Source organism: Saimiri boliviensis, chromosome 17 (assembly GCF_048565385.1).
Source record: "Saimiri boliviensis isolate mSaiBol1 chromosome 17, mSaiBol1.pri, whole genome shotgun sequence".
Classification (NCBI taxonomy): Eukaryota; Metazoa; Chordata; class Mammalia; order Primates; family Cebidae; genus Saimiri; species Saimiri boliviensis.
The window spans coordinates 64,822,645-64,839,438 of NC_133465.1; the positions used below are offsets into that span (position 1 = coordinate 64,822,645).

The 16,794-nt window shown below is 47.2% G+C and overlaps 1 protein-coding gene and 1 long non-coding RNA gene across 3 annotated transcripts; both read right to left on the reverse strand.

Moving 5' to 3' along the window:
• Positions 1-506: 506 nt before the first annotated feature.
• SUMO2 (small ubiquitin like modifier 2) lies at positions 507-16,173 on the reverse strand. 2 transcript variants are annotated; one of them, XM_039476581.2, is made up of 4 exons: positions 15,995-16,172; positions 14,271-14,402; positions 7,753-7,824; positions 507-1,176 (listed from the first exon to the last, which is right to left on the reverse strand). In XM_039476581.2, the coding sequence occupies exons 1-4, from the start codon at positions 16,013-16,015 to the stop codon at positions 1,114-1,116; spliced, it is 288 nt and encodes a 95-aa protein (XP_039332515.1). In that variant the 5' UTR covers positions 16,016-16,172; the 3' UTR covers positions 507-1,113. The 2 variants fall into 2 exon arrangements, with proteins under 2 accessions (XP_039332515.1, XP_074245064.1); XM_074388963.1 differs by lacking the exon at positions 7,753-7,824 and having other exon boundaries at positions 15,995-16,173.
• LOC141581902 (uncharacterized) lies at positions 8,997-14,264 on the reverse strand. Its single transcript, XR_012514717.1, has 2 exons — positions 13,524-14,264; positions 8,997-12,065 (listed from the first exon to the last, which is right to left on the reverse strand). It is a non-coding gene; the product is annotated as an uncharacterized LOC141581902 (long non-coding RNA).
• Positions 16,174-16,794: the final 621 nt, after the last annotated feature.

A 16,794-nucleotide genomic window follows, 5' to 3' on the forward strand; every position in this document is an offset into this window, starting at 1 on the left:
TGGGATTACAGGCACACGCCACCATGCCCAGCTAACTTTTTGTATTTTTAGTAGAGACAGGGTTTCACCATGTTGACCAGGATGGTCTCGATCTCTTGACCTCATGATCCACCCACCTCGGCCTCCCAAAGTGCTGGGATTACAGTCGTGAGCCACAGTGCCCGGCCCAATTAAAACTTTTTCCTTGCCACATGTGCTACCCTATACTCTATACTCTGCCTCATTTAGTATGCAAAAAATACCTGGAAATCCACAATAGTATGGCCCAATTTTTCTGCTAGTATACTTGCATATTAACATGGGATCTAGAGAAAGTTTTGGAACAAAGTGAAGGCAAAAACTTCTGCTAAGTCATTTATAGATCATTCTTTGTTTAGTATCAGTCTGTCAGAAACACCAAGTAGCTTTACTTCCTTCTTGAAATGTTACTTCTAAGCAGCCCTATTTATATGTTTTTTCTAAGCCTCAATTTTCTATTTAATATTTCTTAGAATAAAGAAAACAGCTCATTTTAAACAAGAAGTTTATTTAAACAACGAGACGCTTGACTTGAAGGGAAAACTATCTAGGATTCTTTTTTTTGTTTTAGAGTAATTTATCCCTACTTAAAGACAGATTGCCCTACATGTAACAGCTACGTACAAAAAAGTTATAAAATTGTCCTTGGTTTTACAATGATAAATGAAAAACATTAAAAGTCTCCAATCAAACAAGGTATGCAAGGATTTTTATGTTGTTTTCTTTTTTGTTAAAACAGTGAGAGCAAAATAACTTACTGGAATATAAAGAGAAGAGCTGAATGAGCATGCCACTAATGGAGAAAGGGGGTATTTTCACAGAATCAGTATTTTTCCCCATCCCGTCTCCACTTGATGTCAATCAAAACATATCATTGGCTGTTAAAAAAAAAAAAAAAAAAAAGCAATATGCTTGTGCACATATACCAGTAACTTTATGTACAATAAAGGAATGGGGAAGGGGAAATGAAAGAATAGAGAAAACTATACTGTAGTAGTCAGGATGTGGTGGAACCAAATTGCAGTTTTCTAATTGAGAATGTAATCTTGGTCTTTAAAGAACAGAGTTCTGAAGTAAAGAAGCCGGGTTCCCTTTTCAGTAGACACCTCCCGTCTGCTGTTGGAACACATCAATTGTATCTTCATCCTCCATTTCCAACTAGCATAAAGGAAAAAACAAATTTAAGAGCACTGATTATTAAGTTCCTTTTTTTAATTTAAGAGACAGGGTCTTGCTATATTGCCCAGGCTGGAGCACAGTAGCTATTCATAGGTGCAATCCCACTACTGATCAGCATGGAAATTTTGACCTGCTCCGTTTCTGACCTGGGCCAGTTCACCCCTCCTTAAGCAACCTGGTGGTCCCCGCTCCCAGGAGGTCACCATATTGATGCCAAACTTTGTACAGACACCACATCGGCATAGTGCACTACAGCCCAGAACTCCTCCCACATCAGCCTCCCAAGTAGCTGGGACTACAGGCACCTGGCACTGCACCCAGCATTAAGTTCTTCAAATGAATGATTTTCAGGTTTAAATATGCTGAAAACATGCACATGCTCCACTAAATTCCTCCACTAAATTCCAAGTTTCATTATTGTAGATACCTCATAGCTTAATGTACCTACACACTTGGTTTAAGTAATTTTTCACTTGGCTTACTTTATAACTATGAGATAAAACGTAGTTGTTGTTTTTTTGTTTTTTTGAGATGGAGTTTCACTCTTGTTACCCAGGCTGGAGTGCAATGGCAGGATCTTGGCTCACCGCAACCTCCGCCTCCTGGGTTCAGGCAATTCTCCTGCCTCAATCTCCTGAGTAGCTGGGATTACAGGCATGTGCCACCATGCCCAGCTAATGTTTTGTATTTTTAGTAGAGACGGGGATTTCACCATGTTGAACAGGATGGTCTCTCTCGACCTCGTGATCCACCGCCTCAGCCTCCCAAAGTGCTGGGATTACAGGCTTGAGCTATCGTGCCTGGCCTTGTTGTTGTTTGGAGACAGGGTTTCTGTCACCCAGGCTGGAGTGCAGCGGCGTGACCTCAGCTTACTGGAACCTCCACCTCCCGGGTTCAAGCAATTCTCCTGCCTCAGCCTCCCAAGTAGCTGAGATTACAGGTAACCCCCACCACGCCCAGCTAGTTTTTTTTTTTCTGCGATGGAGTTTCGCTCTTGTTACCCACGCTGGAGTGCAGTGGCACGATCACGGCTCACCGTAACCTCTGCCTCCTGGGTTCAAGCAATTCTCCTGCCTCAGCCTCCCGAGTAGCTGGGACTATAGGCACGCACCACCATGCTCCGCTAATTTTTGTAATTTTAGTAGAGACGGGATTTCACTATGTTGACCAGGATGGTCTCGATCTCTTGACCTCGTGATCCACCCGCCTCAGCCTCCCAAAGTGCTGGGATTATAGGCATGAGCCACTGCGCCCGGCCTATTTTTTTGTATTTTTAATAGAAATGGGATTTTGTCACATTGGCCAGGCTGGTCTCAAACTCCTGAGCTCAAAGAATCTGCCTGCCTCAGCCTCCCAAAGTGCTGGAATTACAAGCGTTAGCCACTGCACCCACCTAAAACTTACTTTTTAAGGAAAAAAGCAGAAATTAACCAGATGTGGAGGCTCATGCCTATAATCCCAGTACTATGGGAGGCTGAGGTTGAAGGATTGCTTGAGCCCAGAAGACCTAAACCAGTCTAGGCAACAAAGGGAGACTCTGTTTCTACTAAAAATGCAAAAAAAAATTGCTGGGTATGGAGGCACACACCTGTAATCCCAGCTACTCAGGAGGCTGAGGCAGGAGAATCATTTGAACCTGGGAGACAGAGGTTGCAGTAAGCCAAGACTGTGCCACTGCACTTCAGCCTGAACAAAAGAGCAAGACTCCATCTCATTAGCCGGGTGTGGTGGCAGACAACTATAATCCCAGCTATTCGGGAGGCTGAGGCAGAAGAATCCCTTGAACCCGGGAGGCAGAGGTTACAGTGAGCTGAGATTGTGCCACCGCACTCCAGTCTGGGTGAGAGGAAGGCTTTGTCTCCAAAAAAAAAAAAAATTCTTTTTAAGCTGGGAGAGAGAAAGCAGGAGGCCTGCTAAGATGTTTTAATCTATCACAGTCCTGCTATCTAACAAATATTGGGAGAACAATTCTAAAATGAATCAATTCCAAATTCAACGTCAAGATTTTAAAACGCATCAAGGCCGGGCGCGGTGGCTCAAGCCTGTAATCCCAGCACTTTGGGAGGCCGAGGCGGGTGGATCACGAGGTCAAGAGATCGAGACCATCCTGGTCAACATGGTGAAACCCCGTCTCTACTAAAAACACAAAAAATTAGCTGGGCATGGTGGTGCGTGCCTGTAATCCCAGCTACTCAGGAGGCTGAGGCAGGAGAATTGCCTGAACCCAGGAGGCGGAGGCTGCAGTGAGCCAAGATCGTGCCATTGCACTCCAGCGTGGGTAACAAGAGCCAAACTCCGTCTCAAAAAAAAAAAAACCCGCATCAAGGTCACGGACCCAAAAAAATATTCCTTGTTTAATATTTGTAACTAGTATAGTAGATGATCCCGTTTTAGTGGTGGGTAAGCAGGGCTTAAAGAAAGGAAATAGAGCTGAGCATGGTGGCTCATGCCTGTAACCGCAGCATGTTGGGAGGCCGACGTAGGTGGATCACAAGGTCAAGACATCGAGACCATTCTGGCCAACATGGTGAAACCCAGTGTCTACTAAAAATACAAAAAATTAGCTGGGCGTGGTGGCCTGCGCCTGTAGTCCCAGCTTCACGGGAGGCTGAGGTGGAAGAATCGCTTGAGCCCAGGAAGTGGAGGTTGCAGTGAGCCGAGATTGGTCCACTGAGCTCCAATCTGGTGAAAGAGCAAGACTCCGTCTCAAAAAAAGACAGGAAATATATTCTTATAACTGAGAGTGTAGCACAATGGTATGCACCTGTAATCCCAGCACTTTGGGAGGTTTAAGTGGGTGGATCACAAGGTCAGGGGTTCCAGACCACCCTGACCAACACGGTGAAACTCCCGTTTCTACATAAAAATACAAAAATTGCCAGGCGCAGTGGCTCAAGCCTGTAATCCCAGCACTTTGGGAGGCCGAGGCGGGTGGATCACAAGGTCGAGAGATCGAGACCATCCTGGTCAACATGGTGAAACCCCGTCTCTACTAAAAATACAAAAAATTAGCTGGGCATGGTGGCGCGTGCCTGTAATCCCAGCTACTCAGGAGGCTGAGGCAGGAGAATTGCCTGAACCCAGGAGGCAGAGGTTGTCGTGAGCCGAGATCGTGCCATTGCACTCTAGCCTGGGTAACAAGAGCGAAACTCCGTCTCAAAAAAAAAAAAAGAAAAAGAAAAAAAAAAAAATTAGCCAGGCATGGTAATGGACACCTGTAATTCCAGCTACTTGGGAGCCTGAGGGAGAGAATCGCTTGCACCTGGGAGGCGGAGGTTAAGGTGAGCCAAGAGTGTGGCATTGCACTCCAGCCTGGGCAATAGAGCGAGACTCTGCCTGAAAACAAATAAAAAAGAAATAGTTAAAAAAAAAAAAAAAAAAAAAAAAAAAAGTGAAGTTTTTACTTTTTACTATTCATTTTAAACCCAAACAAGCCTGTCAACGTATTTACTAAAACAAAATTATCAAAATGTAAAGTTTTACAGTGAAACTTCAAATGCCTTTAAAAAATGAAGTTCCGGGGCCGGGCGCGGTGGCTCAAGCCTGTAATCCCAGCACTTTGGGAGGCCGAGGCGGGTGGATCACGAGGTTGAGAGATCGAGACCATCCTGGTCAACACAGTGAAACCCCGTCTCTACTAAAAATACAAAAAATTAGCTGGGCATGGTGGCACATGCCTGTAATCCCAGCTACTCAGGAGGCTGAGGCAGGAGAATTGCCTGAACCCAGGAGGCGGAGGTTGCGGTGAGCCGAGATCGCGCCATTGCACTCCAGCCTGGGTAACAAGAGCGAAACTCCGTCTCAAAAAAAAAAAAAAAAAAAAAAAGAAGTTCCTGTCCCAGCCTCATTTATCAATAGTATTTAGCTCCTCCTTGTGGCTACATACCATAACTGCGGTTTTTTGTTTTGTTTTGTTTTGTTTGAGATGGGAGTTTCACTCTTTTGCCCAGACTAGAGTGAAGTGGCATGATCTCAGCTCACTGCAACCTCTGCCCTTTACCACACTCTACAGCACCCCTAGTTTATAGGATTCTCCTGCCTCAGCCTCCGGAGTACCTAGGATGGGATTACAGGTGAGCACCAACACATCCAGGTAACTATTTTTTTTTTTTTTTTTTTTTTGAGATGGAGTTTCGCTCTTCTTACCCAGGCTGGAGTGCAATGGCGCGATCTCAGCTTGCCGCAACCTCCGCCTCCTGGGTTCAGACAATTCTCCTGCCTCAGCCTCCTAAGTAGCTGGGACTACAGGCACGCACCACCATGCCCAGCTAATGTGTTGTATTTTTAGTACAGACGGGGTTTCACCAAGTTGACCAGGATGTTCTCGATCTTTTGACCTCGTGATCCACCCGCCTCAGCCTCCTAAAGTGCTGGGATTACAGGCTTGAGCCACCGCGCCCAGCTCCAGGTAATTTTTTAATTTTTAGTAGAGATGGCGTGGTTTCACTATGTTGGCCAGGCTGGACCAGAACTCCTGACCTCAGGTAATCCACCTGCCTGGGCCTTCCAAAGTGCTGGGATTATAGGCGTGAGCCACTGTGCCCAGCCTTTTTTTCTGGAGACAGAGTCTGTTACCTAGGCTGGACCATGCTACTATGCCCAGCTATTTTTTTTTTCTTTCCAGTAGAGACTGGGTCATGCTATGTTGCCCAGGCTGGTCTTAAACTCTGGCCTCAAGCAACCCTCCTGCCTCTGTCAGTTTCCTAAAGTGCTAGGATTACAGGTATAAACCACCAAGCCAGGACAAGACTGGAAATATTTTTTTTGAGACAGGGCCTCACTTTGTCATCCAGGCTAAAGTGCAGTGGGGCAGTCTTGGTTCACTGCAGTCTCCACTTCCTGGGCTCAAGCAATCTTTCCGCCTCACCCCAAGAAGTAGCTGGTACTACAGGCACATACCACCACACCCTGGCTAATTTTTGTATTTTTTTTGTAAAGACAGGGTTTTGCCATGTTGCTGAGGCTGGCCTTGAACTGGACTCAAGCGGTCTGCCTGCCTCAGCCTCACAGTGCTGGCATTACAAGCACTTTGTAATCTTGCAAATGGCTCTTGAGAGTCACCTTGCCAGGTCAAAACTGGAAGTCTTAAATGGAACTTTGAGAAGGTAAAAAGAAAGAAACACTAAGTTTCTGCCACAGGAGATAATCCAGCTGATCCTACAAAAAGTGACAGAAACAGGCCAGGCGCATTGCCTCATGCCTGTAATCCCAGCACTTTGGGAGGTCGAGGTGGGTTAACCATGAGGTCAAGAGATTTGAGACCATCCTAGCCAACATGGTGAAAGCCTGTCTCTACCAAAAATACAAAAATAAGCTGGGCATGGTGGTGCACATCTGTAGTCCCAGCTACTGGGGAGGCTGAGGCAAGAGAATTGCACCACTGCACTCCAGCGTAGAAACAAAGTGAGACTCTGTTTCAAAAAAAAAAAAAAAAAAAAAGTGACAGAACAAAATGAAGTGCTATGTAAAGAGATTTACAGGATCACAGAGCATCACGTTTTTTGGTAAGGGTTTGGAAAAATCACCTGTTATCAGGTGCTCTCCCTGTCAAACAAGCTATGAGACATGGCAGTGAAGGCCATTAGTTCCCTTTCATTCACAAAGACATATAAAAGAGAATTCAATTAGCATGCAGAACTAAAATGCTGAGAATCTGGCCAAGTGCAGTGGTTCATGCCTGTAATTCCAACACTTTGGGAAGCTGAGCCAGGCGGAGTTGTTCAAGACCAGCCTGGCCAACATGGCGAAACCCTATCCCTACTAAAAATACAAAAATTAGCTGGGTGTGGTGGTGCATGCCTGTAATCCCTGCTACTCTGGAAGGCTGAGGCAGGAGAATCGCTTAAGCATGGGAGGTGAGGGCTGCAGTGAGCCAAGATCATGTACTCCAGCCTGGGCAATCGAGTGAGACTCCATCTCAAAAAACCATCAAACAAAAAAAGCACAAACCAATGGTGGGTTGGGCACATTGACACCTGCCTATAATCCCATCACTTTGGGAGGCTAAGGCGGCAATGAACTATAATGAGACCACTGCACTTCAACCTGGGCAAAAGAGAGAGACCCTGTCACTAAAAACATAATTAAATGAAAATTAAAAATAAATAAAACCCACTGGCATTTCCCGAGCCTACTGCTTTGAACTCTACAAGAATTATATTACAATGTTCAAATGTTCAAATTCATAAACAAAGCTGTTCAAAAAATTGCAAACAGTAGGCCAGGTGCAGTGGCTCACGCCTGTAATCCCAGCACTTTGGGAAGCCGAGGTGGCAGCTCACAAGGTCAAGAGTTTGAGACCAGCCTAGCCAACACAGTGAAACCCAGACTACTAAAAATACAAAAAATTAGCCAGGTGTGGTGGCGGGCGCCTGTAATCCCAGCTGTTCGGGAGGCTGAGGCAGGAGAATCGCCTGAACCCAGGAGGTAGAGGCTGCAGTGAGCCCAGATTGCGCCACTGCATTCCATCCCGGGCAACAGTGAGAGACTCTGTCTCAAAAGAAAGAAGAAAAAAATTACAAACACTAGTTTTTCTAATTAGGAGAGAATTTTTACCTGTGCAGGTGTGTCTGTTTCATTGATTGGTTGCCCGTCAAATCGGAATCTGATCTGCCTCATTGACAATCCCTGAACAAGAGAATTTAAAAGCAATCAACAGCATTAAAAGAAACAATTATACTTAGATACAACTACATGCATATTTAGCCATGAATATATTAAAAGAGATACCTAAATAAATAAGCAACACATGGTAACATATGCTGTAGGTAAAAAGATTTGGGGTGATTCTCATGTTCTTATTGAGATGGGAGTTTTGCTCTGCTGTCAAGGCTGAAGTACAGTGGCATGATCTCTGCTCACTGCAACCTTCACCTTAAGTTTCAAGTGATTCTCCTGCCTTAGCCTCCCAAGTAGGTAGGATTAGAGGCCCCTGCCACCACCACCAGCAAATTATTGTAGTTTTAGAAGAGACTGGGTTTCACCATGGTTAGGCTGGTCTCTGACTCCTGACCTCAGGTGATCAGTCCACCTCGGCCTCCCAAAGTGCTAGTATTACAGGCGTGAGCCACCACACCCAGCCTTTCATTTTCCTTTAACTCTCAGATATAGTATGTTTAAATTTTTGAAAATCAGTAAATCATTTTTTTTTGAAGACAGAGCTTTGCTCTGTTGCCCAGGCTGGAGTGCAATGGCCCAATCTTGGCTCACTGCAACCTCCACCTCCTGGGTTCAAGCAATTCTGCCTCCACCTCTCGGGTAGCTAGGATTATAAGCACCTGCCACTACGCCTGGCTAATTTTAGTATTTTTTTTTAGTAGAGACAGTTTTGCCACCTGACCTCAGGTGATCCACCCACCTTGGCCTCCCAGAGTTTTTTTTTTTTTTTTTTTTTTTTTTTTGGAGACGGAGTTTCGCTCTTGTTACCCAGGCTGGAGTGCAATGGCACGATCTCGGCTCACCGCAACCTCCGCCTCCTGGGTTCAAGCAATTCTCCTGTCTCAGCCTCCTGAATAGCTGGGATTACAGGCACACACCACCATGCCCAGCTAATTTTTTGTATTTTTAGTAGAGACGGGGTTTCACCTTGTTGACCAGGATGGTCTCGATCTCTCAACCTCGTGATCCACCCGCCTCGGCCTCCCAAAGTGCTGGGATTACAGGCTTGAGCCACCGCGCCCGGCTTGTTTTTTTTTTTTTTAAGAGAGTTTCACTCTGTCATCCAGGCCGGAGTATAGTGATGAGATCTCAGCTCACTGCAACCTCCACCTGTAATCCCAGCTACTTGGGAAACTGAGGCAGGAGAATTGCTTGAACCTGAGAGACAGAGGTTGCAGTATGAGCCGAGATTGCACCATTGCACTCCAGCCTGGGCAACAGGGCAAGACTCTATCTCAAAAAAAAAAAAAAAAAAAGGGCCGGGCACGGTGGCTCAAGCCTGTAATCCCACCAATTCGGGAGGCTGAGGCGGGTGGATCAAGAGGTTGAGAGATAGAGACCATCCTGGTCAACATGGTGAAACCCCGTCTCTACTAAAAATACTAAAAATTAGCTGGGCATGGTGGCGTCTGCCTGTAATCCCAGCTACTCAGGAGACTGAGGCAGGAGAATTGCCTGAACCCAGGAGGCGGAGGTTGCATTGAGCCAAGATCACGCCATTGCACTCCAGCCTGGGCAACAAGAGCGAAACTCCATCTCAAAAAAAAAAAAAAAGGAAGAAGAAGAAAATCTCTCCAGGCCAAGTGAGGTTACTCATGCCTGTAATCCCAGCACTTTGAGAAGCTGAGAGGCAGACAGATCACCTGAGGTCAGGAGTTCGAGACTAGCTAACCTGATCAACATGGTGAAACCCTGTCTCCACTAAAAATACAAAATTAGCCAGGTTTGGTGGCATATGCCTGTATTCCCAGCTACTTGTGAGGCTGAGGCAGGAAAATCACTTGAACCTGGTAAGCAGAGGTTGCAGTAAACTGAGATTAAGACCAAAAAAAAAAAAAAAAAGGCCAGGTGCTATAGCTCACACCAGTAATCCCAGTACTTTCAGATCCCAGGCAGGCAGATCACCTGAGGACAGGAGTTTAAGGCCAGTCTGGCCAACATGGTGAAACCCCATCTCTACTAAAGATACAAAAATTAGTTGGGCGTGGTGGTGGGCATCTGTAATTCAAGCTACTTAGAGGCAGGAGAACTGCTTGAACCGAGGAGGCAGAGGTTGCAGTGGACTGAAGTCATGCCACTGCACTCCAGCCTGGGTAACAGACAGCACTAGACCCCCTCTCAAAAAAAAAAAAGGCCGGGTGCGGTGGTAATCCTAGCACTTTGGGAGGCCGAGGCAGGTGGATCACCAGGTCAAGAGATCGAGACCATCCTAGTCAACATGGTGAAACCCTGTCTCTACCAAAAATACAAAACATTAGCTGGGCGTGGTGGCACATGCCTGTAATCCCAGCTACTCAGGAGGAGGAGGTTGCTGTAAGCCAAGATCGCGCCATTGCACTCCAGCCTGGGTAACAAGAGTAAACTCCATCTCAAAAAAAAAAAAAAAAAAAAAAAAAATTCACATGGTAGCACAAGCCTATAGTTCCAACCATCTGAGAGCCTGAGGAGAGCAGACTGCTAGAGCCTGGGAGGCAGAGGCTGCAGTGAGCCATGATCAGAATCCTGCCACTGTACTCCAGAGTAAGGGCAACAGGGCAAAACCCTGTCTTAAAAGAAAAAGAGCGCCGGGCGCGGTGGCTCACAAGGTCAAGAGATCGAGATCATCCTGGTCAACATAGTGAAACTCCGTCTCTACTAAAAATACAAAAAATTAGCTGGGCATGGTGGCGCGTGCCTGTAATCCCAGCTACTCAGGAGGCTGAGGCAGGAGAATTGCCTGAGCCCAGGAGGCGGAGGTTGTGGTGAGCCGAGATCGCGCCATTGCACTCCAGCCTGGGTAACACGAGCGAAACTCTGTCTCAAAAAAAAAGAAAAAGAAAAAAGGGCAAAATTTTGTAATTGCAGAGAAGTTAAATAAGACATTCATAAGAATACTGTTCAAGATGTCTGTAATCCCAGCTACTCAGGAGTCTGAGGCAGGAGAATCGCTTGAACCTGGAAGGCAGAGGTTGCAGTGAGCCAAGATGGAGCCATTGGACTCCAGCCTGGGTGACAGGGCGACTGTCTCAAAAAAAAAAAAAAAAAAAAAAAAGGGGAGAATCCTGTTCAAAACCACCAAACTGAGGCTGAAGCATGATTCTGCTTGTGGTTTTGAGACAGGGTCTTACTCTGTTGCCTATATTGGAGTGCAGTGATGTGATCACAGCTCACTGCAGCCTACACCTCCCAGGCTCAAGCAATCCTCCCAATTCTGCCTCTGAAATAGCCTGGACAACAGGCATGTACCACCACACCCAGATAATGTTTTTTTAAGAGATCAGGTCTTACTATGTTGTCCAGACAAGACTTCCAGCCCTGGCCCCCCAAAATGCTGGATTACGGAATCCAGACTATGATTTTCTATTTTCTATGCAGATTTGCTACATAAGTTCTCCAAAATGATTACCTTTTAAAATTTCCCTGTATTCTGAAGGGGCACTAGTGTTCAAATATAGTAGATGTCAGTATATAAATTATTTAGCACAATCAGTAAGTTCATGTAGGGTAATTTCAGCAAAAACTTTTTTTTTTTTTTTTTTTTTGAGACGGAGTTTCGCTCTTGTTACCCAGGCTGGAGTGCAATGGCGCGATCTCGGCTCACCGCAACCTCCGCCTCCTGGGTTCAGGCAATTCTCCTGCCTCAGCCTCCTGAGTAGCTGGGATTACAGGCACGTGCCACCATGCCCAGCTAATTTTTTGTATTTTTAGTAGAGACAGGGTTTCACTATGTTGACCAGGATGGTCTCGATCTCTCAACCTCGTGATCCACCCGCCTCAGCCTCCCAAAGTGCTAGGATTATAGGCTTGAGCCACCGCGCCCGGCTGAAAACTTTTAACTAAGAATATATTAAAGGTAAGATGTTGTATTGCTAGGCGTGGTGGCTCATGCCTGGTCATGAGTTTGAGACCAGACAGGAGAATCACTTCAACCTGGGAGTCAGAGGTTGCAATGAGCCAAGATCACACCACCTCACTCCAGCCTGGATGACAGCTAGACTCTATGTCAAAAAAAAAAAAACAAAAAAATGCTATCTTTATAAGGAGCTATAAGAAAGTTTACATATAATGATAAAGAATTAGGAGCACAGTATTTTTTTTTCTTTTTTACTTTTTACTTCCACTATCAGAGGAATTTTTCTTTTTGAGACGGAATCTTGGTCTGTTGCCCAGACTAGAGTGGAGTGGCATCTCGGCTCATTGTAAACTGTGCCTCCTGGGTTGAAGCGATTCTCCTGCCTCAGCCTCCTGAGTAGCTGGGATTACAGGTGCCCACCACCAGGCCCAGCTCTTTTTTCTATTTTTAGTAGAGACAGGGTTTCACCATCTTGGCAAGGCTGGTCTCAAACTCCTGACCTTGTGATCCTCCCAACTTGGCCTCCCAAAGGTATTCTCTTATTACATTGTAAATATACGAGGCATAAAAACACTTTAAACATTCTAATGGAAGTTTCTTTTTTTTCCTCCCTGCTTTGAAATGGTTCCGCTTTGTCACCCAGGCTAGAGTGCAGTGGCATGATCTTGGCTCACTGTAGCCTGCACCTCCCAGGTTCAAGCAATTCTCAGCTTCCGCATCTGCCGTAGCTGGGATTATGGACATGTACCACCACAACTGGATACTTTTTTTGTATTTTTAGTAGAGATGGGATTTTGCCACAGTGTCCAGGCTGGTCTTAACTGATTCAACCGCCTCAGCCTCCCAAAGTGCTGGGATTACAGGCATGAGCCACTGTAGCCAGCCTAAATGAAGTTTTTAATTTCACTAATCTTTTAAGTATCAACTCAAACTACATTTCCCAATTTACATAGTTAAAGTTTAAGCCTTATTCTGTTTAAAACAATCTCAAGGGGCCAGGCCTGGTGCCCCATGGCGTAATCTCAGCACTTTGAGAGGCCAAGGTGAGCAGATCACTTGAGGTCAGGAGTTCAAGACCATCCTGACAAACACGGCAAAACCCTGTCTCTATTAAAAACACAAAATTAGCCGGGCGCGGTGGCTCAAGCCTGTAATCCCAGCACTTTGGGAGGCCAAGGCGGATGGATCACAAGGTCAAAAGATCGAGACCATCCTGGTCAACATGGTGAAATCCCGTCTCTACTAAAATTAAAAAAAAAAAAATCAGCTGGGCATGGTAGCGTGTGCCTGTAATCCCAGCTACTCAGGAGGCTGAGGCAGGAGAACTGCCTGAACCCAGGAGGTGGAGGTTGCGGTGAGCCGAGATCACGCCATTGCACTCCAGCCTGGGTAACAAGAGTGAAACTCCGTCTCAAAAAAAAAAAAAAACCACAAAATTAGCCCCGCGTGCACGCCTGTAATCCCAGCTACTCAGGAGGCTGAAGAGCGAGAATCACTTGAACTCAGGAGGCAGAGGCTGCAGCGAGCCAAGATCGCACCAAAGCACTCCAGCCTGGGGGACAGAGCAAGACTCCTGTCTAAAAAAAAAAATTTTTTTTTAAATTACACAACAGATAAATTCTAGCTTAAAAAAATGACTTCGGGGCTGGGCGCGGTGGCTCAAGCCTGTAATTCCAGCACCTTGGGAGGCTGAGGCAGGTGGATGAGGTCACGAGTTTGAGACCAGTCTGGCCAACATGGTGAAAATCAGTTTCTACTAAAAATACAAAAAAAATGAGCTGGGCATAATGGCGGGCACCTGTAATCCCAGCTTGGGAGGCTGAGGCAGGAGAATCACCTGAACCCAGGAGGCGAAGGTTGCAGTGAGCTGAGATTGTGCCATTGTACTCCAGCCTGGGCAACAAGAATCAAACTCCATCTCAAAAACATAAGATAAGGTAATAGACTGGATGCGGTAGCTCACGCCTGTAATCTCAGCACTTTGGGAGGCCGAGGCGGGTGGATCACAAGATCGAGAGATCGAGACTGTCCTGGTCAACATGGTGAAAGCCCGTCTCTACTAAAAATACAAAAAATCAGTTGGGCATGGTGGCACGTGCCTGTAATCCCAGCTACTCAGGAGGCTGAGGCAGGAGAATCGCCTGAACCCAGAAGGAGGTTGCAGTGAGCCGAGATCATGCCATTGCACTCCAGCCTGGGTAACAAGAGCGAAACTCCACCTCGAGAAAAAAAAAAAAAAAAAAAAAAAAAAGATAATAAAAGCCTGATAAGTAATTTTACCAAGTTCATTCCTATTTTCTTATAAATACATTTCCTTGGTAAAAAACCAAGTATTGTAAATATAATTTGATGCATTTCTGGCACTGGACCGGAGCCACATATAATACTAACCAAATCATCCTAAGGGTTTTCATGAGTAATTGATATACCAAGTGTGCAAGAAAACTGATATGCCAAGTACAAGTGCATATTCATCCCATCAGAAAATCATTGTAGTAGTATGCTAATCTAGTTTTTGTTTCCATGAAAGTAAGATTTTTAAAAATAGTTTTATTCAGTGGAAATACACATATGAATTCCTCACCTGTCGTTCACAATAGGCTTTCATTAGTTTACTAAGTGGTGTATGCCTCTTAATCTTAAACTGCACCACAGAACCATCCTGCCCCGCCACTTTCAAATTAATATGATCGTTGTTCTCAGTCTTGACTCCTTCCTGTTGAAAGAAAAATAAAAGTATAATTTGGGAAATGTGATCAACAAGCCTCTTTTATAAAGCAGCAGCAGCCCTAGTTGCTCCAAAAATCAACAGGTTTCTCATACCGTATGCTAAAACAGCATACAGCTGTTTTCAGCTGCTGAAATCAATGTGAAAGAGGAAAAATCCTACAGCAAAAGTATCAGATAGCTGTCACAGATACAGAAAAGCCTACATGCAATATTATCAGTAGCAACAACATACGTTTAAAGTTGGGTCCTATTCAGGGTATTGCAACGTTTTCTTAAAGCTAAATTTTCTAAAAAGACATACTTTATATCACTCCCAAAATATGTATCTCCTCCCCAAAAAAGTCAAAAATAAGAGTCCTTTCTCTTTTCTAAGCACTTTGTACAACTGCAAGAAACAAAACAATAAATCTAGAGCCTGCGACTTAAAACTCATTACCGTTCAAGTTACCAAACTCAGTTTAATAACCTAAATCCACACACAAACAAACAACCGAAGAAGAGCCTCATTTCCCCCGGACCACGGTGAACATTCTCCTCTATTAGCAGCTTCATTTTTATTTTCGGTTAAGAGCACTTATTCTTCCCTCCCCTTTGTTGTCATGGGGCAAACACACAGTTTTATTCTAAGTGTTTCTTGCAGATTTCGACCAAACATGAAGTTGTCCAAAATCAAGTGTAGAAGGAATTCTGTAGCCCTAAATCGCTCCAGAAAATAAAGGCGCTGGAGGCCGGGGGTGTCACCAACTAAAAACAGCAAGTCCCGCGTGCCCCGATGATGGGTCTCCTCCGTCCTCCCCGGAAGTCTCCGGGTGCCTCAAAAGCCGCGTTCAAAAGTTAAGCCCCACAAAGTCTCTCTGCTCGTACCTGTGCCTCCAACTTCATGAAGCCACATGGTCTTCGCGGATTAGGGGTTCGCTGGCACCGAGGGAAAAGCCGCTCCCCCTCCCCCCTCGGGCCCCTGATGCCGTTAAAGTGGGAAATACTCCACGGGAATCCCCCAATCCCCAGGTCCAGGACGGCGGCCAGCGGGCATCCAGGATCCTGCCCATCAGCAGCCCATTGATTCGCCCAGAACTCCCGCCCCGCCGCCGCCGCCGCCGCCGCACCACCGGGCAGGGGTCCCCAGATGCCCGCGGCCCCCACCTCTAAGAGGTGAAGCCCCGAGCCCAGAGGACTCTCCGCCGCCTCGGAGACTGCAACACCCGACGCGAGGTCCGCGGAGGGTGGAGACCCCGCGCGACCTAACGCCCCTCCTAACGCGCGCCAGCTAGCCAGGCCGAGAAGCCCGGCTCCGAGCTGGCGGGCCCGCGGGCGTCCGCGATCTGCCCGCCCAACTCGCGCCCCGCGCGCACTCGGAGGCCGCCGGGGGCGGGGGAGGGCGGTGGGGCCTCCTCCAGCGCGGGAGGGAGGAAGAGAGGGAGGGAGGAAAATGGCGCGGAGCGCCGGGGCCTGAGCCGCGGCCGGCCCCGTGGGGGGTCCGGGAAGGCACTGGGAACCAGCGGCGGGCTCCTGCTGGACCCCGGCCCGCGCCGTAACCCCGACCGCGCGTCGAGAAGAAGAGGCCGGCGCCGAGCTCACCTTGGGCTTTTCGTCGGCCATGGCGAGCGCCGGAGTCTCCTCAGCTGCCGCTTCACAAAAGAGGTACCAGGTCCGCACCGAACGAGCACACAAGCAGCACCAGGAGCGGCAGAAGAAGGAGGCGGCAGCGGTGGACGAGGGAGAGGGTGCGCGCACGTCCTGCGCTCCCTCCCCCCACCCTACGTGCGCGAGCACGAGCCGCCGGGGCCTCCTATTGGCTGCCGCCTCGCGGGAGCGCGCAACGCTTACATAACCACCCCCACCCCCCGCCCCGCGCCGCCGCGTCCTGGGCCAGGCGCCCGCCCGGCCGGCGGGAAGAGACGCGGACACGCGCACCCGGGCCGCCGCGGGGGCGCGCCTCGCTCTGGGCGGGGCTGTATTGTCCTCCTTCGTGGTGGAGCATAATCAAAATGGCTTCCAGCTGGTCCTCGGTGGGAACGAGTAGGCTCTAGGCCTTAGACGTGAGCCATAGGCCCGGGAAGGCAGAGTGACTAGAGGAGGAAGGGGGATCCTAAATCCAAGCCCCAGCATGCGGTTTTGGAAAAATCTCTCTCCTTCAGTGGACCAGCAGCCCTCCCATGGTTAGAGGAACATCGTACTTCCTCTCAGTCAGCCTCAACCTGCTTCCAACCCGATTCTTGCCTCGAGTACAGTGTCTTACTTTTTTTATTTTTATTTTTATTTTTATTTTTTTTTTTTGAGACGGAGTTTCGCTCTTGCTACCCAGGCTGGAGTGCAATGGCGCGATCTCGGCTCACCGCAACCTCCGCCTCCTGGGTTCAGGCAATTCTCCTGCCTCA

Bases quoted from the DNA above. Each gene is read 5' to 3' on its own strand.
- SUMO2 (XM_039476581.2), bottom strand. From the start codon at position 16,015: ATGGCCGACGAAAAGCCCAAG. The intron at 14,403-15,994 runs GTGAGCTCGGCG...TTCTTTCAACAG, and splicing joins TGGCCGACGAAAAGCCCAAG to GAAGGAGTCAAGACTGAGAA. The intron at 1,177-7,752 runs GTAAAAATTCTC...CCTTTATGCTAG, and splicing joins AAACAGACACACCTGCACAG to TTGGAAATGGAGGATGAAGA.